At 43.2% G+C, this 13,035-nt stretch overlaps 1 protein-coding gene across 1 annotated transcript in view; it reads right to left on the reverse strand.

Annotated features, from left to right (window-relative positions):
* Positions 1–858: 858 nt before the first annotated feature.
* The window catches only part of ADTRP (androgen dependent TFPI regulating protein), a gene marked incomplete at both ends in the record, with an annotated part of 66,378 nt that continues 54,201 nt past the window's right edge, over positions 859–13,035 (reverse strand). Inside the window, one exon of the mRNA XM_080710279.1 lies at positions 859–1,111. Coding sequence (XP_080566405.1) covers positions 859–1,111 — 253 coding nt within the window. The remainder of the gene's footprint in view (positions 1,112–13,035) is intronic.

A 13,035-nucleotide genomic window follows, 5' to 3' on the forward strand; every position in this document is an offset into this window, starting at 1 on the left:
AGACCCTGTTTCCAAATTTAAAAAGTATAAAAATAAGTCTGGGAGTGTAGCCCAGAGGTAGAAGGGTTTCCAGGAACCCCAGTACCACCAAAAAAATAAATAAAATAAAATAAATTAAAAATTAGTCCTTTCTTATGAAGAAGCAACATGGTTTTACTTACCTATAATAAGAAAGCTTAGCTTACCAGCATATCCACATTGCCCAAGAGCCTGTCTACATGAGAATTCCAGCACAGGATGTGATTTGCTCTGGAGAATGGTTTAAGCTTGAGAAGTAACCCAACAGAAGGGGGTTGGGAGCTCATCTTGGTATGTGCTGCTTAGATGGGAAGGACTAAGAGGGTCATCTGGACTCATTTTCTTCTAAAGAAAAATCCTGACATTTTAACAGCTATGTTCCTCAAGTCCATGATATCATTGTTGTTGTTGTTGTTGTTGTTGTTGTTGTTGTTGATGATGCTATGAGTCCTGAATTTTCTAAACAAGATTAAGCTTTCAAATAGAGTGATGTTTTTGTTTGTTTGTGTGGGGATTTTTGTTTTGTTTTGGGTCCTGGGGATTGAACCTTGAAGGATTCTACCTCTGAGCTACACTCCAGTCCTGTTTTATTGTATTTTGAAACAGGGTTTTGTTAAGTTGTCGAGGGCCTTGCTAAAATGCTGAAGCTGGCCTTGAACCTGCAATCCTTCTTTCTCAGCCTCTCAAGTACTAGTATTACAGATGTGTGCCACTACACCTGGGGAGATGTAGTTTTAGGAGGAGAGAAGATAATTTGATGGTGCCTTTGGAAGAATACCAACTTGCCTCAGGCTTTTCCTTGGCTACTTTAGTAAAACCCGAGTCTTTTGCACAAAGGCATTAAATACGTAGCTCTGAATTCGTTTTTTCTTTAATTTCCAGGAAAAGCAGAGAAAGGATAGGAAAAAAGCATCTTTGTAGTAAAAGAGAAGTATACTGACTCCATTTCCAGTAGTTGAGCTTCTCCCCAAGCAGGTAAATGCTGGCACTCAAGACATAGCTGAGAAAGAAGAAGGCCACGAGACCCATAGGGTTGAGTGTTGCAAAAATGGGATACACCCACTTTCCTGTCTCAGAGTAGATCCACAGGACCCTGCAAAAGAACAAGTCCCAGTGGTTAGGAGAGCTGAGACAAAGTGAGACACTTTCTCCTCAGGAGCAGTGAGGCGTGGGAGCCTGGGCAGTTGAAAAGTAGCCAGGAGGAATGTTCATTGACAGCTAAAGTATTCCCACAAATTACAGAAGTGAGTTTTTTTCTGGTCAACTTGTTTGACTTAATGAGATATCTAGCCAGGTGTGGTGGTGCGTGTTTGTAATCCCAGCATTTGGGAGGCTGAGATAGGAGGCTAGCAGCTGGTGGACAGCCTCACCTACTCAGTGAGGCCCTTTGCAATTTAGTGAGACCCTGTTTCAAAATAAAGAATAAAAAATAGGGCTGGGTTTGCAGCTTGAAGGTAGAATGTCCCTGGGTTCCATTCCCAGTACCACAAAATAATAATTACAACAACAATAATAATAATGATAATACATCTAGTTTTGCAGCGTGGGTGGGGACATTTCCCCTAATCCATTAAAATTAAATGTTGATGAAAGAAAATGGAAAACAGATATCTCATCATTTGATAAGAAGAATACTTAAGTACATAAATATATGATTCCTCTCCTGGAGATGCATGGCTTGCTGAGATATGGGATCTGCCAAAATGGCATCCATATGTGGGCATTCACCCAAAGAAAAGAGGGTTTGGGTGTAGCTTTCTGTGAGCTCTCCAAGTTCTTTTGGGATAGGATGGGAAGAGGTGGCCCTTGTAACTATTACTGTTCTAGTACAGTGTGCCTGGGATTTAATTTGTTGGCACTGACTTCAGCTCATGGATAGAGTGTTATATAGGAATAGGTGGATCTACAGGAAGGCCCAGATTTTGCTCATGTGAGGATAGAATGGAAGTCATTTCTATGAGCCAAGAGGAGGGAAAGAAATGCTAGGAGTGAAGCGCTGATATCTAAGTGAAACCAAAAACATGTGATTTGCTGGAAAGCAACTATACTGGAAGATGCCAAAGTCTGCAATAACTTAAAAATCATATATGGAGAAGATGTCGCATCAGCTACTGTTGAACGGGGTCTAGGGGAGGGTGGTGATAACGGTGGAGAGAATTAATGAAGGAAACACTTCCACTGACGTTAGGTACATATGTGAAATTACCAATACCAATCTTGGTATCATGTTTGGGGAAGGGAAGAGAATTGGGAGGAAGCAGAAAGAAGCTTACCAAGTGCTGTGTGCATGTATGTCCTTATCATTCTGAACTACGCTATGATGTGAGACTACAATACACATATATATGTATATGTGTGTATATATATATATATATATATATATATATATATATATATATATATTAAAATACATGCACACACAAAAAGAGTACAGAATATGGACCAAGCTTCTGTGACTCAAACCCTACCTTTGCCACCTATTAGCTATATTGCCTTCAGCAATTTTTTTTTTTTTTGTACTGGGGACTGAACTCAGGACATTTTACCCCCAGCCCTTTTTAATTTTTAATTTACTTACATAATTTTGCAGTCCTGAGGCTTGAACTCAGGGGCATTCTATCTCTGAGCTCTACCCCCAGCTCTACTTTTTTATGTTGAAACAGGGTCTCAGTAAGTTGCTGAGGGCTCACTAAATTGCTGTAGCTAGCCTTGAATCTGTGATTCCCCTGTCTCAGCCTCCCGAGTACTGGGATTACAGGCATGCACCACCATGTTCGGCACGTTCAGTAATTTATTCGATCTTTCTGCTGAAAAGTAGGGATCCAAAGAGCATACACCTTATAAGGCTGTTGTAAGCATTAAGGGAGTTAACACATTAATTGGATGGGTATGCTCTATATAAGCTCCATAGACCAGTGTTGGTACATAATAATCATTGAACAAGCAGTCTAGAGCTCCTGTTTCTGTAGAGGGATGACACAGTAGGAGTCTTTTTGACAACTTACTCTTTGAGTCTGGTATCTCTTATAACATTAAGATAAGCTAGGCTATGCTTTAAAAACAACATTCAGGTATAGATATACCAGGTTGTCAAAGGAATTCAGACAGAAAAATAAAGTTGTGTGCTTAAACTTTCAGAATCCCAAGTGTGATTTTGTCATTTCAAATTCTTTGAGTTTGTTAAATATCTTGTAAAAGAGGCAATGGCTGGTGCTCAGGTCCTAGGGTGGGGCAGAAAGGCTAACTGGGGTATAAAATTCAAAGGGTCATCTTTATGCATCAGCAGACACAATCAACATTGTATAAAGGCTATAAATGCAATGTAAACATATTTGCAAACTATATTTAATAAGGGGTTAATAGAATACATAAATAACTCACATAACTCAACAACAAAACTCATTTAAACAACTCAATTGAAAATGGACGAAGGACTTGAATAGATTCTGCTGAGAAGATACACAAATGGCCAACAAATACATCAAAAGATGCTCAATAACACTGGTAAAAACTGCAATGAGATACCACCTCACTTTCATGCATTAAGATAGCCGCGATTTTGCGGGTCGTGGTGGTGCACGCTTGTAATCCCCGCGCTTGGGAGGCAGAGACAGGAGGATCGCGCAGGTTCAAAGCCAGCTGCGCTGGCTTAAGAGACCCTGTTTCCAAATAAAATAAAAAGTATAAAAATAGGTCTGAGAGTGTAGCCCGGAGGTAGAAGGGTTTCCAGGAACCCCAGTACCACCAAAAAAAAAAAAAAGATAGCCACTATTTTAAAAATCCAAATAAACATTAAGGATGTGGAGAAATTTTAATCCTTGTGCAACATTGTTATGTGAAATGGTACATATGCTATGGGAAACTGTTTCCTGTTTCTTTTTTCTCTCTTTTTCTTTTTTTCTCTGTCTTCCTCTCTGTCTGTCTCTGTCTCTCTGTCTCTCTGTCTCTGTCTCTCTCTCTCTCTCTTTCTCTTCTTTCTTGACTGGAAATTGAACACAGGCCCTTGCACTGCTAAGCAATTGCTTTACCACTAGGCTACATCCCTAGCCCTTATACATGTATTTTCATAGCAGCATTATCCACAGTAGCCCCAAAGTGGAAACACCTCAAGTGTCCACTGATGGAGAAACGAATTTAAAAAATGTGTCATATGTGTACATAATGAAGAAGAAAACATCAAATGTATGGTACAGGGTGAGTCTTGAGGATATTATGCTACAAGCCAATCACAGAAGGACAAGTATTGTGCAATTTCACTTATATGGGGAAATAGCAGTGTCCACAGTGTGGAAAGTGTTGTTAAAGAGCTTCAGAGTTTCATTTTGGCAAGAAGAAAACTTCTAGGGCTGGATGTGGTGACAGTTGATCAGCAATGAATGTGTACTTAATGCCACTGGACTATACACTTAAAATAGTTAAAATGGTACATTTTATGCTATGTGTATTTTATCACAAAAAGAAAATTGAAGCCAGCATCAGTCTTAGGACCGTGCGAGTATCGATGAGACTCTCGCTCCTTCATGCTGGTCCTCTTGCTCTCACTCTGTTCTCCCAAACTGATGAGATGCCCCCCCCCCACTGGTAATGAGGCTACTATAACACAAATAATTATTGTTATTTCTAATATTGGAATCCTTTAAGATGTGCACCCCAGAGGTGTATCCTACAAGGATATCCCGCAGTGCTGTGTGCCTGCATGGCTGCTCCTCATGACAGAGCAGAGAGGGTTCAAAGGACAGAAAATAAATATCCCCCAGTAGATAGGACCAGGATTCAGGGCCATCCGGGAGATCTAAATATACTCCAAACAGGTCATATTCATGACTTCACTTTGTTTACTTGAAATTAGGGCCTCCTAACTCCCATGCACGTTTATAGAAGATAGTCTACAAATAAGGACACCTTCCCCATAGGCATGGTAAGTTTCTATTTACTTCATTTTCTGTTTCCTTCAGCATAAAGCTTCCGAAGGAATGTTCTGGAGGTATGTTAATGAACTGCGCATTTTCAGAGAGAGTGCCAAGAAAGTTATAGGTGTGATAGCTGACCACGGCAAAAGTCAGGAAAACACAAAGAGTAAGAGGAGAGAGTATAGTAATTTAATGATGGGCACTCATCAGAGAGCAAAGGGAAGAAAGGAAAGAAGGAAGGAAGGAAGGAAGGAAGAAAGGAAGGAAGGAAGGAAGGAAGGAAAAGATGGAGGGAGGGAGGAAAACAGAAGGAAGGGGGAAGAAGGAAACCACGTTCACAGGTTCTCCAATCTTGTTTTCACGTTGAATCCCATAAAATTATATCTCTATGTTTCTCCAGTGCGCACACTTTATGATCTCGGTCCAGGCCCCGCATCGCATCTGTGATTCTATCCTGGGCTTTCTTGTTCCCGTCTCCACTTTTCACACTGCAATCCACCAGAATTTCAGCCATCCTAAGGAGGGTGCTACCTCTTCACAGCACTTCCAGTTCCCAGTGCATCTCCTCTGCATCAGGACAGTCTCCAGACTCCTAACCTGCCTGGCTGCCTGCCCACAGTCCACCCATTCTTCACCCCCTTCTGTGTTTTGAATGAACCAAGCTGTGCAGTGTCTGCGCCTTCACCCCTGTGGTTATTTCCACTTGGAACACCTTTGAGCTGTTTCCAGGCACAAACTTCTCCTTGTTCCACGCCTGGCTGAATCTTACCCACGTCTCAAGTCTCAGATGAAAAGTTTATTTCTCTAGAAAATATCTGGAGATCTCCCAGAGAGCCTTAACCCAACCTCTACTGAGTGAGGGGTTCTTACGCCCTGTGCACACTGCCCTGAAGCTTACCCTTGTTGCTATGTGATAGCTCTCCTCGCCAGCCTGGAAATTCTGCAAGGACAGGGATGGTATTTGCCGTATACACCAGCTTCCCAAGTTCCCAGGACAAAGCCAGTTCTATTTCTAAGTAAATGGCTGCTTGGGTGGTTCTGCAAGGATGCATGGCTCTCTTCAAATGCTGTTCATTGCAGTTACTGTAGGCAGCTTCCAGCTGCCTAAACCACTAGCCTTTGAAGTTGGGAAGTAGATTTCACCCACTAACCTTCCAAGTTTGGTTTCACCTGATGCTCACTTTATTAATACTTTGAAGAGGCCAATATGCTGCCCCTCCATTCATATCCAAGAATAATGCTACATGTCCTTGATTGAGCTGCCTGTTGTGGGAATCTATGGGTGATAGGCTGGGTAGACACCAAATGTTAGCCAAAAGTGAATCTTTTAGAGTCTCCTCACTCTAGATTTCATGGCATCAATCTGGTGGTCATGAAATTCAGATCTCTGTGTTATCACTAAGGAAATAGTGGCAGTCTGTGGTTTGAGATAAGTTGATAAGGAAGTTTTGTGGGCTTTTAGCACATAACACTTGAAGTGTTAATCTTCATGTCAGATCTTTCTAATCCAGCAGAATAAATCACATAAAAGGAGCAAAGATACTGTAGTTTGAATATGATTTATATTCTCCAACTCACATAGGAGTTTAATCACCAAAGTCTTTTGTTGGTAGAATTAAGTTTTCACTGTCTTGAGTGGCAACTTAATCTGATATGGTGTTTAGAGGTGGGCCTTTGTGAAGTGATTATACTAGATTGGGTGGTTATAGGCAGAGCCCCCACAGTTGATCTTGGCGGGTTTATAAAAGAGGAAGAGAGCACATGGAAACGGGTACACATACACTTCTGCCAGAAGCAATGCAGCCAAGGGGACCCTTTGTCTAACCCTCTGTGTGTTGTTTAGAAGTCCAGCCTCCAACACTGTGAACTAAGTAAACCTTTTTTTGTGTGTGAAATAGCCTGCCGTGGCTTTGTGTTATAGTTTTGGAAAGCTACTACAGAAGAGAAACTTTGAAACCAGAGCATCAGACAAAATGTTTGCTTGAATGTTGATAATATCAACGACAATGAGAGATGTTGGGGTGGCCATCACAGCATGGAAATGTAAAACTATGTCCCCCACCTAATGCATCCTCTTCCTGTATGAAGTTTCCTCCTCCCTAAAAGAGTGTGAGATTCTTGTCCAGCTCCGGTTTTCTAACACCTGATACTTTTCTGCCACTCAGCTGCCTCTTGCCCCATCCTGTCCTGAGGACACCCTCCCCCAGCATCTGCTTCCTGCTTCTCTCCTCTGTCTATTTCCCCTCTCCCCAGAAATCTCATGCCGCCACGAGGGTTCAACTACCTGGCCTGTCTGGTATACATTTTCTCTGGGCAGGTTTTTCTTATCCTTGGCTGAAAATAATTGGCTTGGGGGCTTTAAATTTTTCAATGCCAAGGACATATCCTGAACCAGTTAAACCAGCATATATATTTCCGTTCTCTCTCTCTCTCTCTCTCTCTCTCTCTCTCTCTCTCTCTCTCTCTCGTCTATCCACAAATCTGTTACTTCACCTGTGCATGTCAGGTGTTTCGGTGTTTCTCTTATTTCTGATTGTGCAGTTGTTACTTTCTTCAGGCAGTTATCATTTTCATTTATGATACAGGCACTGCGGTTAGACAAAAACCGAGGTTTGGCCAGGAAGGATACCGTCTTCCTTTTTGAGTTCTCCGCCCCTTTCCCTATTCAATTTGCATCTCAGCTGGGCTGGACCCCAAATGTTGATAAAAAAAATTCATTATGTGACCTGAGAATGGTGGTGCATGATGCCTGTAATCCTAGTACTTGGGAGGCTAAGACTAAAGAATCGTGAGTTAAGACCAGCTTCAGCAATTTAGCTAGACCCTCAGGAACCTAGCTTGGAAGTAGAATGCTCCTGTTTTCAATCCCCAGTAAAACACACACACGCGCGCGCACGCGCTCACACACACACACACACACACACACACACACACACTTTGTGACATCCTTGTATTTATTTTCATGTATTAATTTATATAAGAGCTAAGGAATCCTGTGGAAAATTAGGCTGGGATTTCAATCTTCACTAAAATTCAAGGTTATAAAACTGTGGTTGACCTTGATGGTTCTAGATGAAGGTCATATTTTAGGAAAAGATTAACTATATTTGGAAGTTAGTTCACTACAATGCATTAAGGAAAGAGGGAGGGAATCATTGATGTGGAGTCTGACATGGTAGCTGGTCTAAACTCAGGCCAGCCTTTGACATTTTAATGTATCTTTGCGAAGATACATAAGGGTCTTTATGTATGTGGGGCATGAATTTAAGGATTAATACACTTGAGGGCCCAGGAAGCTTTGCTGGGAGACCTCACCCGAGTGAGTGTAGTAGAGAAGAATCCTCTGCTCCACAGGAGTTGCTGCTAGAAAGTGACTTTACAAATGTCTCCACCAGGGCAGGTTCTAGCTGCCTATCTGTGGGATGCTTGCTCTTGGCATGAAATACCTTGCAAACCAGAAGACATGCCTGCTCATCAGCAGGTGTCTGGCCTACAAAGAGCAGGGGGATGGTGTCCACCTTGCAGGCTGTCATGGCCAGTAAAATGCTCTTTTCCACTATCAGAGGGGCAACTAAGTCATGACAATGTTGGCATCCTCAACAGCGGGAGTGGCCTGCTAAACCATTAATATAGGGCACACTAAACTGCTGAGACTGGTCTCAAATCTGTGATCCTCCAGTGTCAGCCTTCTAAGTACTGGGATTCTAGGCATGTGCCACCACACCCAACTAAGATGAATGTGTGTGTGTGTGTGTGTGTGTGTGTGTGTGTGTGTGTGAGAGAGAGAGAGAGAGAGAGAGAGAGAGAGAGAGAGACAGACAGACAGACAGACAGACAGACAGACACTGGAGATTAAAACCCTGGGGCATTCTGCCTCTGAGTTATATTCCTATCCTTATTTTTTATTCTTTATTTTGAAACAGGGTCTTGCTAAGTTGCTGAGGGTCTGACTAATTTGCTGAGGCTGGTCTGGAACCTTTTGTGTCAGCCTCCCCAAGTATTGGGATTGTGGATATATGCTGCTGTGCCTGGCTAACATTGAATTTCTTGTGTGTGTGTGTGTGTGTGTGTGTGTGTGTGTGTGTGGTACTGGGAATAGAAGCCAGGGGCATTCTACCTCCAAGCTACACTCCCAGCCCTATTTTTTATTCTTTATTTTGAAACAGGCTTTCACTGAGTTGCAAAGGGCCTTGCTAAGTAGTAGCTGAGGCTGTTTTCAAACTGCAATCCTCCTGTCTCAACCTCCCAAATGCTGGGATTATAAGCGTGCGCCACCGTGCCCGGCTTCTAAGATTGACTTTTTAAAGCAGAATCCTCTGGCCAAGTTATTACTGCTTCACACTCTTATCCCTACCTTGCAGAAACAAACAACAGTAACAACACCCTCTCCCTTTGTCTATACAGATGGTTCATGACTTAAAATGATTGACTTTATGATGATAGGAAAGTGGAATATATTCAGTAGAAACCACACTTAGAAGTTTGAATCTAGATATTTTTCCAGGACAGCGAGATGCGGTCCCATCCTCTCTGATGATGCTGGGCAGTGAGTGTGACCACAGCTCTTAGGCAGCCACACAATATTAAGAGGAAAGGAGCCACATTCTCCAGAGTGCTGTGATAGATAGATTAAATGATTTTAAATTACAAAATTCACACTTTCAATAATGGAAGGGTTCGTTGGGATGGAGCTCCATCATGAGTTAAAGAACACCTGCATATGTCTTCCTTCTTGCCTGCTTTTTTAAGCTTCTAGGAATGGGTGGTTCCAGGGGTATTTCCCATTAGTCTCTTTTGCTAAAGGTCCAGTTGAAGAAATTGTCTGACCATTGCTCTCACATGCTCTCAGCTCCCTTGACCTCAGAACTGTGCTCCTGTTGACAGCTTTCTCTTGTTGCGTCTCCAATACTGCTGGTCCTTCGGGACTTAGACCTAATGCATGCCTTCCGGGTGCCTTCCGAAGTGCTCGGCCAGATGCCTCCTCCTTCCTGTGTTATTGTGGCTCCTTGTATTATTTTTATGACACTTCATCATTTTCCAGCTTATGTTCTTATAATGTGTATGCATGGCTCATTTCCACTTATTAAGTATAAACCCCCTGTGGGCTGGAGCCTGGCCTGATATGACTTTGCTTTTCCCAGCAGGACCAGCCCTGTGTTAGGGGAAATATTTGTTCAATAAAGGAAGAAATAGAAGCCGGCAGAAGGAACATTTTTATCTTCCTGCTCTTCACCAATGCCTTCAAGAAAGCTAGGTGAGGTGTTTTGGGGTGAGAGGCTGCGGCGGGGGGTGGGGGCGGAAACAGGTTACCATATTATAGGTGACTAATGCTTTCCAAAGGAAATGAAAGATTTGCAGTCATTACTGCTTTGCAAAGCTTTATTTTCCCACTTAGGGGCCAGGCCTCCAGTTTTACAATCTGAAAAATAACAAAAAGTGAGCATCTCATAGCAGGCCATCCCCACGGTCTCGGTGGTTATTTTTAGGTCATTGTAACATGGTTTCGGCAGCGGTGAAATGCTTCTCTAGCTCAGAGCTGCTGCTGCTTTTCTGACTCATGTTTCTTTCTCACATTCTCTTTGGTCAGGGCCCACATTCTTTACCTCATCCTCGCTATGCCATTTCCCCATATGACTAGCCAAGTCAGCACACCTGACAGTGGACCCACAGTCGTGTACCCTGCAGCATCTTCGTGGATACCCAGAGTATGGAACTGATTGATGGCCACTGTGGTCACGAGGGCCCATGACCCCAGAATGATTTGAAAGGGAAGAGATGGCAGGCAGAAAAGTGTCTCAGGTCCCCCAGCCAGGGATTGGATGGAGACCATGAAGCATCCACCAACAGAACAGCACAAATGTCCTCACATAGTTGTGTTGGATCTGCTCTGGCAAAAATGGAACTGTATGGACCAAATGCAGATTTAGTACTTCTCTTTAGTGTTAACAAGGATGAAATCCCAAGTTATCACAGCTTTTCAGCATGGAAGACCACCCAGCCTCATGCCTGCTGGTGACAGGTCTCCATCCCCTCCCTTCACTGGCTCTGTTACCATCATGTTAGTGTCCCATCCAAGCACAGAGCTGCGAACAACAGCACCACAGAAATTTTAGGGTGCAGGGACTAGGCCAGCATCTTGAAGTGTCCACCCCTCCAGCCATGGGACAGTTTTGCACATGCTGGGAGCTGAACACAGACCTGGCCATGTGAGTATCATGGGGAGAGAGCAAGGTGTGAAATAGGAGCCCTTGGTTCACTTTGGCTCAAGTCCCAGCTGTGCTCCTCCTCCTCTGCCATATGACCTTGGATATGTTGTGTGACCCAGCAGCAGTCCAGTTTTCTCTTTGTGTGTGTGTGTGTGGTACTGAGGGTTGAACCCAGGGACATTCTACCTCTGAGCGACACCCCAGTTCTATTTTTTTTTTTGCAGTACCAGGGATGGAACCCAGGGGGCATTCTACCTCTGAGTGACACCCCTAGCCCTGTTTTCTATTCTTTATTTTGAAATAGGGTCTCACTGAATTGCAAAGGGCCTCACCAAGTAGATGAGGCTGGCTTCGAACCTGCGCAATCCTTCTGTCTCAGTTTTCCAAATGCTGGGATTACAAGCATGCGCCAACATGCCCAGCCCAGCCCTATTTTTTTATTCTTTATTTGGAAACAGGGTCTCACTAAGTTGCAGAGGCCTCAATAATTAGCTGATGCTGGCCATGAACCTGCGATCCTCCTGTCTCAGTCTCCCAAGTGCTAGGATTACAAGTATGTGCCACCATGTCCAGCTAGCACTCCATTTTTCTAATGCCAGCTGCTCCCTCACTCACCTCCCGCCAGTTTCATGCTACCTGATTTTATCAGTGGGTTGCTTGGCAGTCCTCAGCTGGCTGCCATCAACTCCCCTGAGCGTCCACAAATGCTAGCATCGGATCTACCCATCAGGTTCCCCTTTCATCTAATTTCCACTCTTCAACCAGAATCATTTTTTAAATTTATTATAGCCTTTATAAAGAAACAAAAAAGCCTCAACATGTAGATATGCCCCCAGTCATGAAGGAACTCATCTTTCTTGTAGTCATCTTCTGATGCAAGTCATATTTGTATCATTTTTCCTACATGAACTGCATCATTTACCTTCTCTGTTTAATACTTTTTCTCAGAAAGAGTTTGAAAGTACAAGTTCATTGATGTGGATTCATGACCTAGCTTTCTCCAACCTCCCATTCATCATTGCCCTCCGCTCCTCCAACCACCCATGGCAGGCACCCTTCACTCCAACTGAAGGTCTTTCTCCTGTCTCTCCTGTCTCTTTTTACACTCTTTCTTTAGATCTCAGCTTAGAAAACTTTTTCCTTTAGAAAACCGCCTCTGAGCACCTGTGTGTGCATCTCCCACACCCTGGCTCACTGCTATTACAACCTCCTGTGTCTTTGCACTTCTTCCCAGCAGCCCTGAAGCACAGCAGACTTGTGTACCTTGCTGCATCCTCAGCATCTCAGCACAGTGCTGGGCACTGACCATCAACTGGATGCTCCTAGGAAGAGCTTGTACCCATCTCCCACCTCAATGCAACTTTCTCCCCAACCTCCCTGATCCCCAGCATCCTAAGAACATGTGATCAGGTACCAAAAAGCCCAGGCTTCCTGACCACTGCTTTCCATCCTTCTGGCCTTCTGTCCTTGTCTCCTCTTTAGTTTCCAAAGAGAAAAAGAACAGGGATCAGATATATGAATTGATAATTGACTTTTAAGTCCTTAGGTATAAATTAGCATGTTAAAGGTGCTTAATTTATACAAAAACTTCTGTAATCCCAGTGTTTTGGTAGCACATGCCTATAATCCCCCGTGACTCCAGAGGCTGAGGCAGAAGGATTGAAAGTTCAAGGCCAGCCTGAGCAACTTAGTGAGACACTGTCTCAAAATACAAAAGAAAGAAAAAAAAAATAAAAGAAAGAAACTGGTGATGAGGCTGAGTGGTAGAATGCCTCTGGATTTTATCCCCAGTATAGTAGAGAAAAAAAAAATTCACGGGCATTATCCATCAGCTTCCATTCTGTGTCTCTTCAACACATCTAATAGAAAGATATCTTTATGCATACATACTCTCACCTCAA

This window comes from Muscardinus avellanarius, assembly GCF_963383645.1.
Source record: "Muscardinus avellanarius genome assembly, chromosome: 14".
NCBI classification, from domain to species: Eukaryota; Metazoa; Chordata; class Mammalia; order Rodentia; family Gliridae; genus Muscardinus; species Muscardinus avellanarius.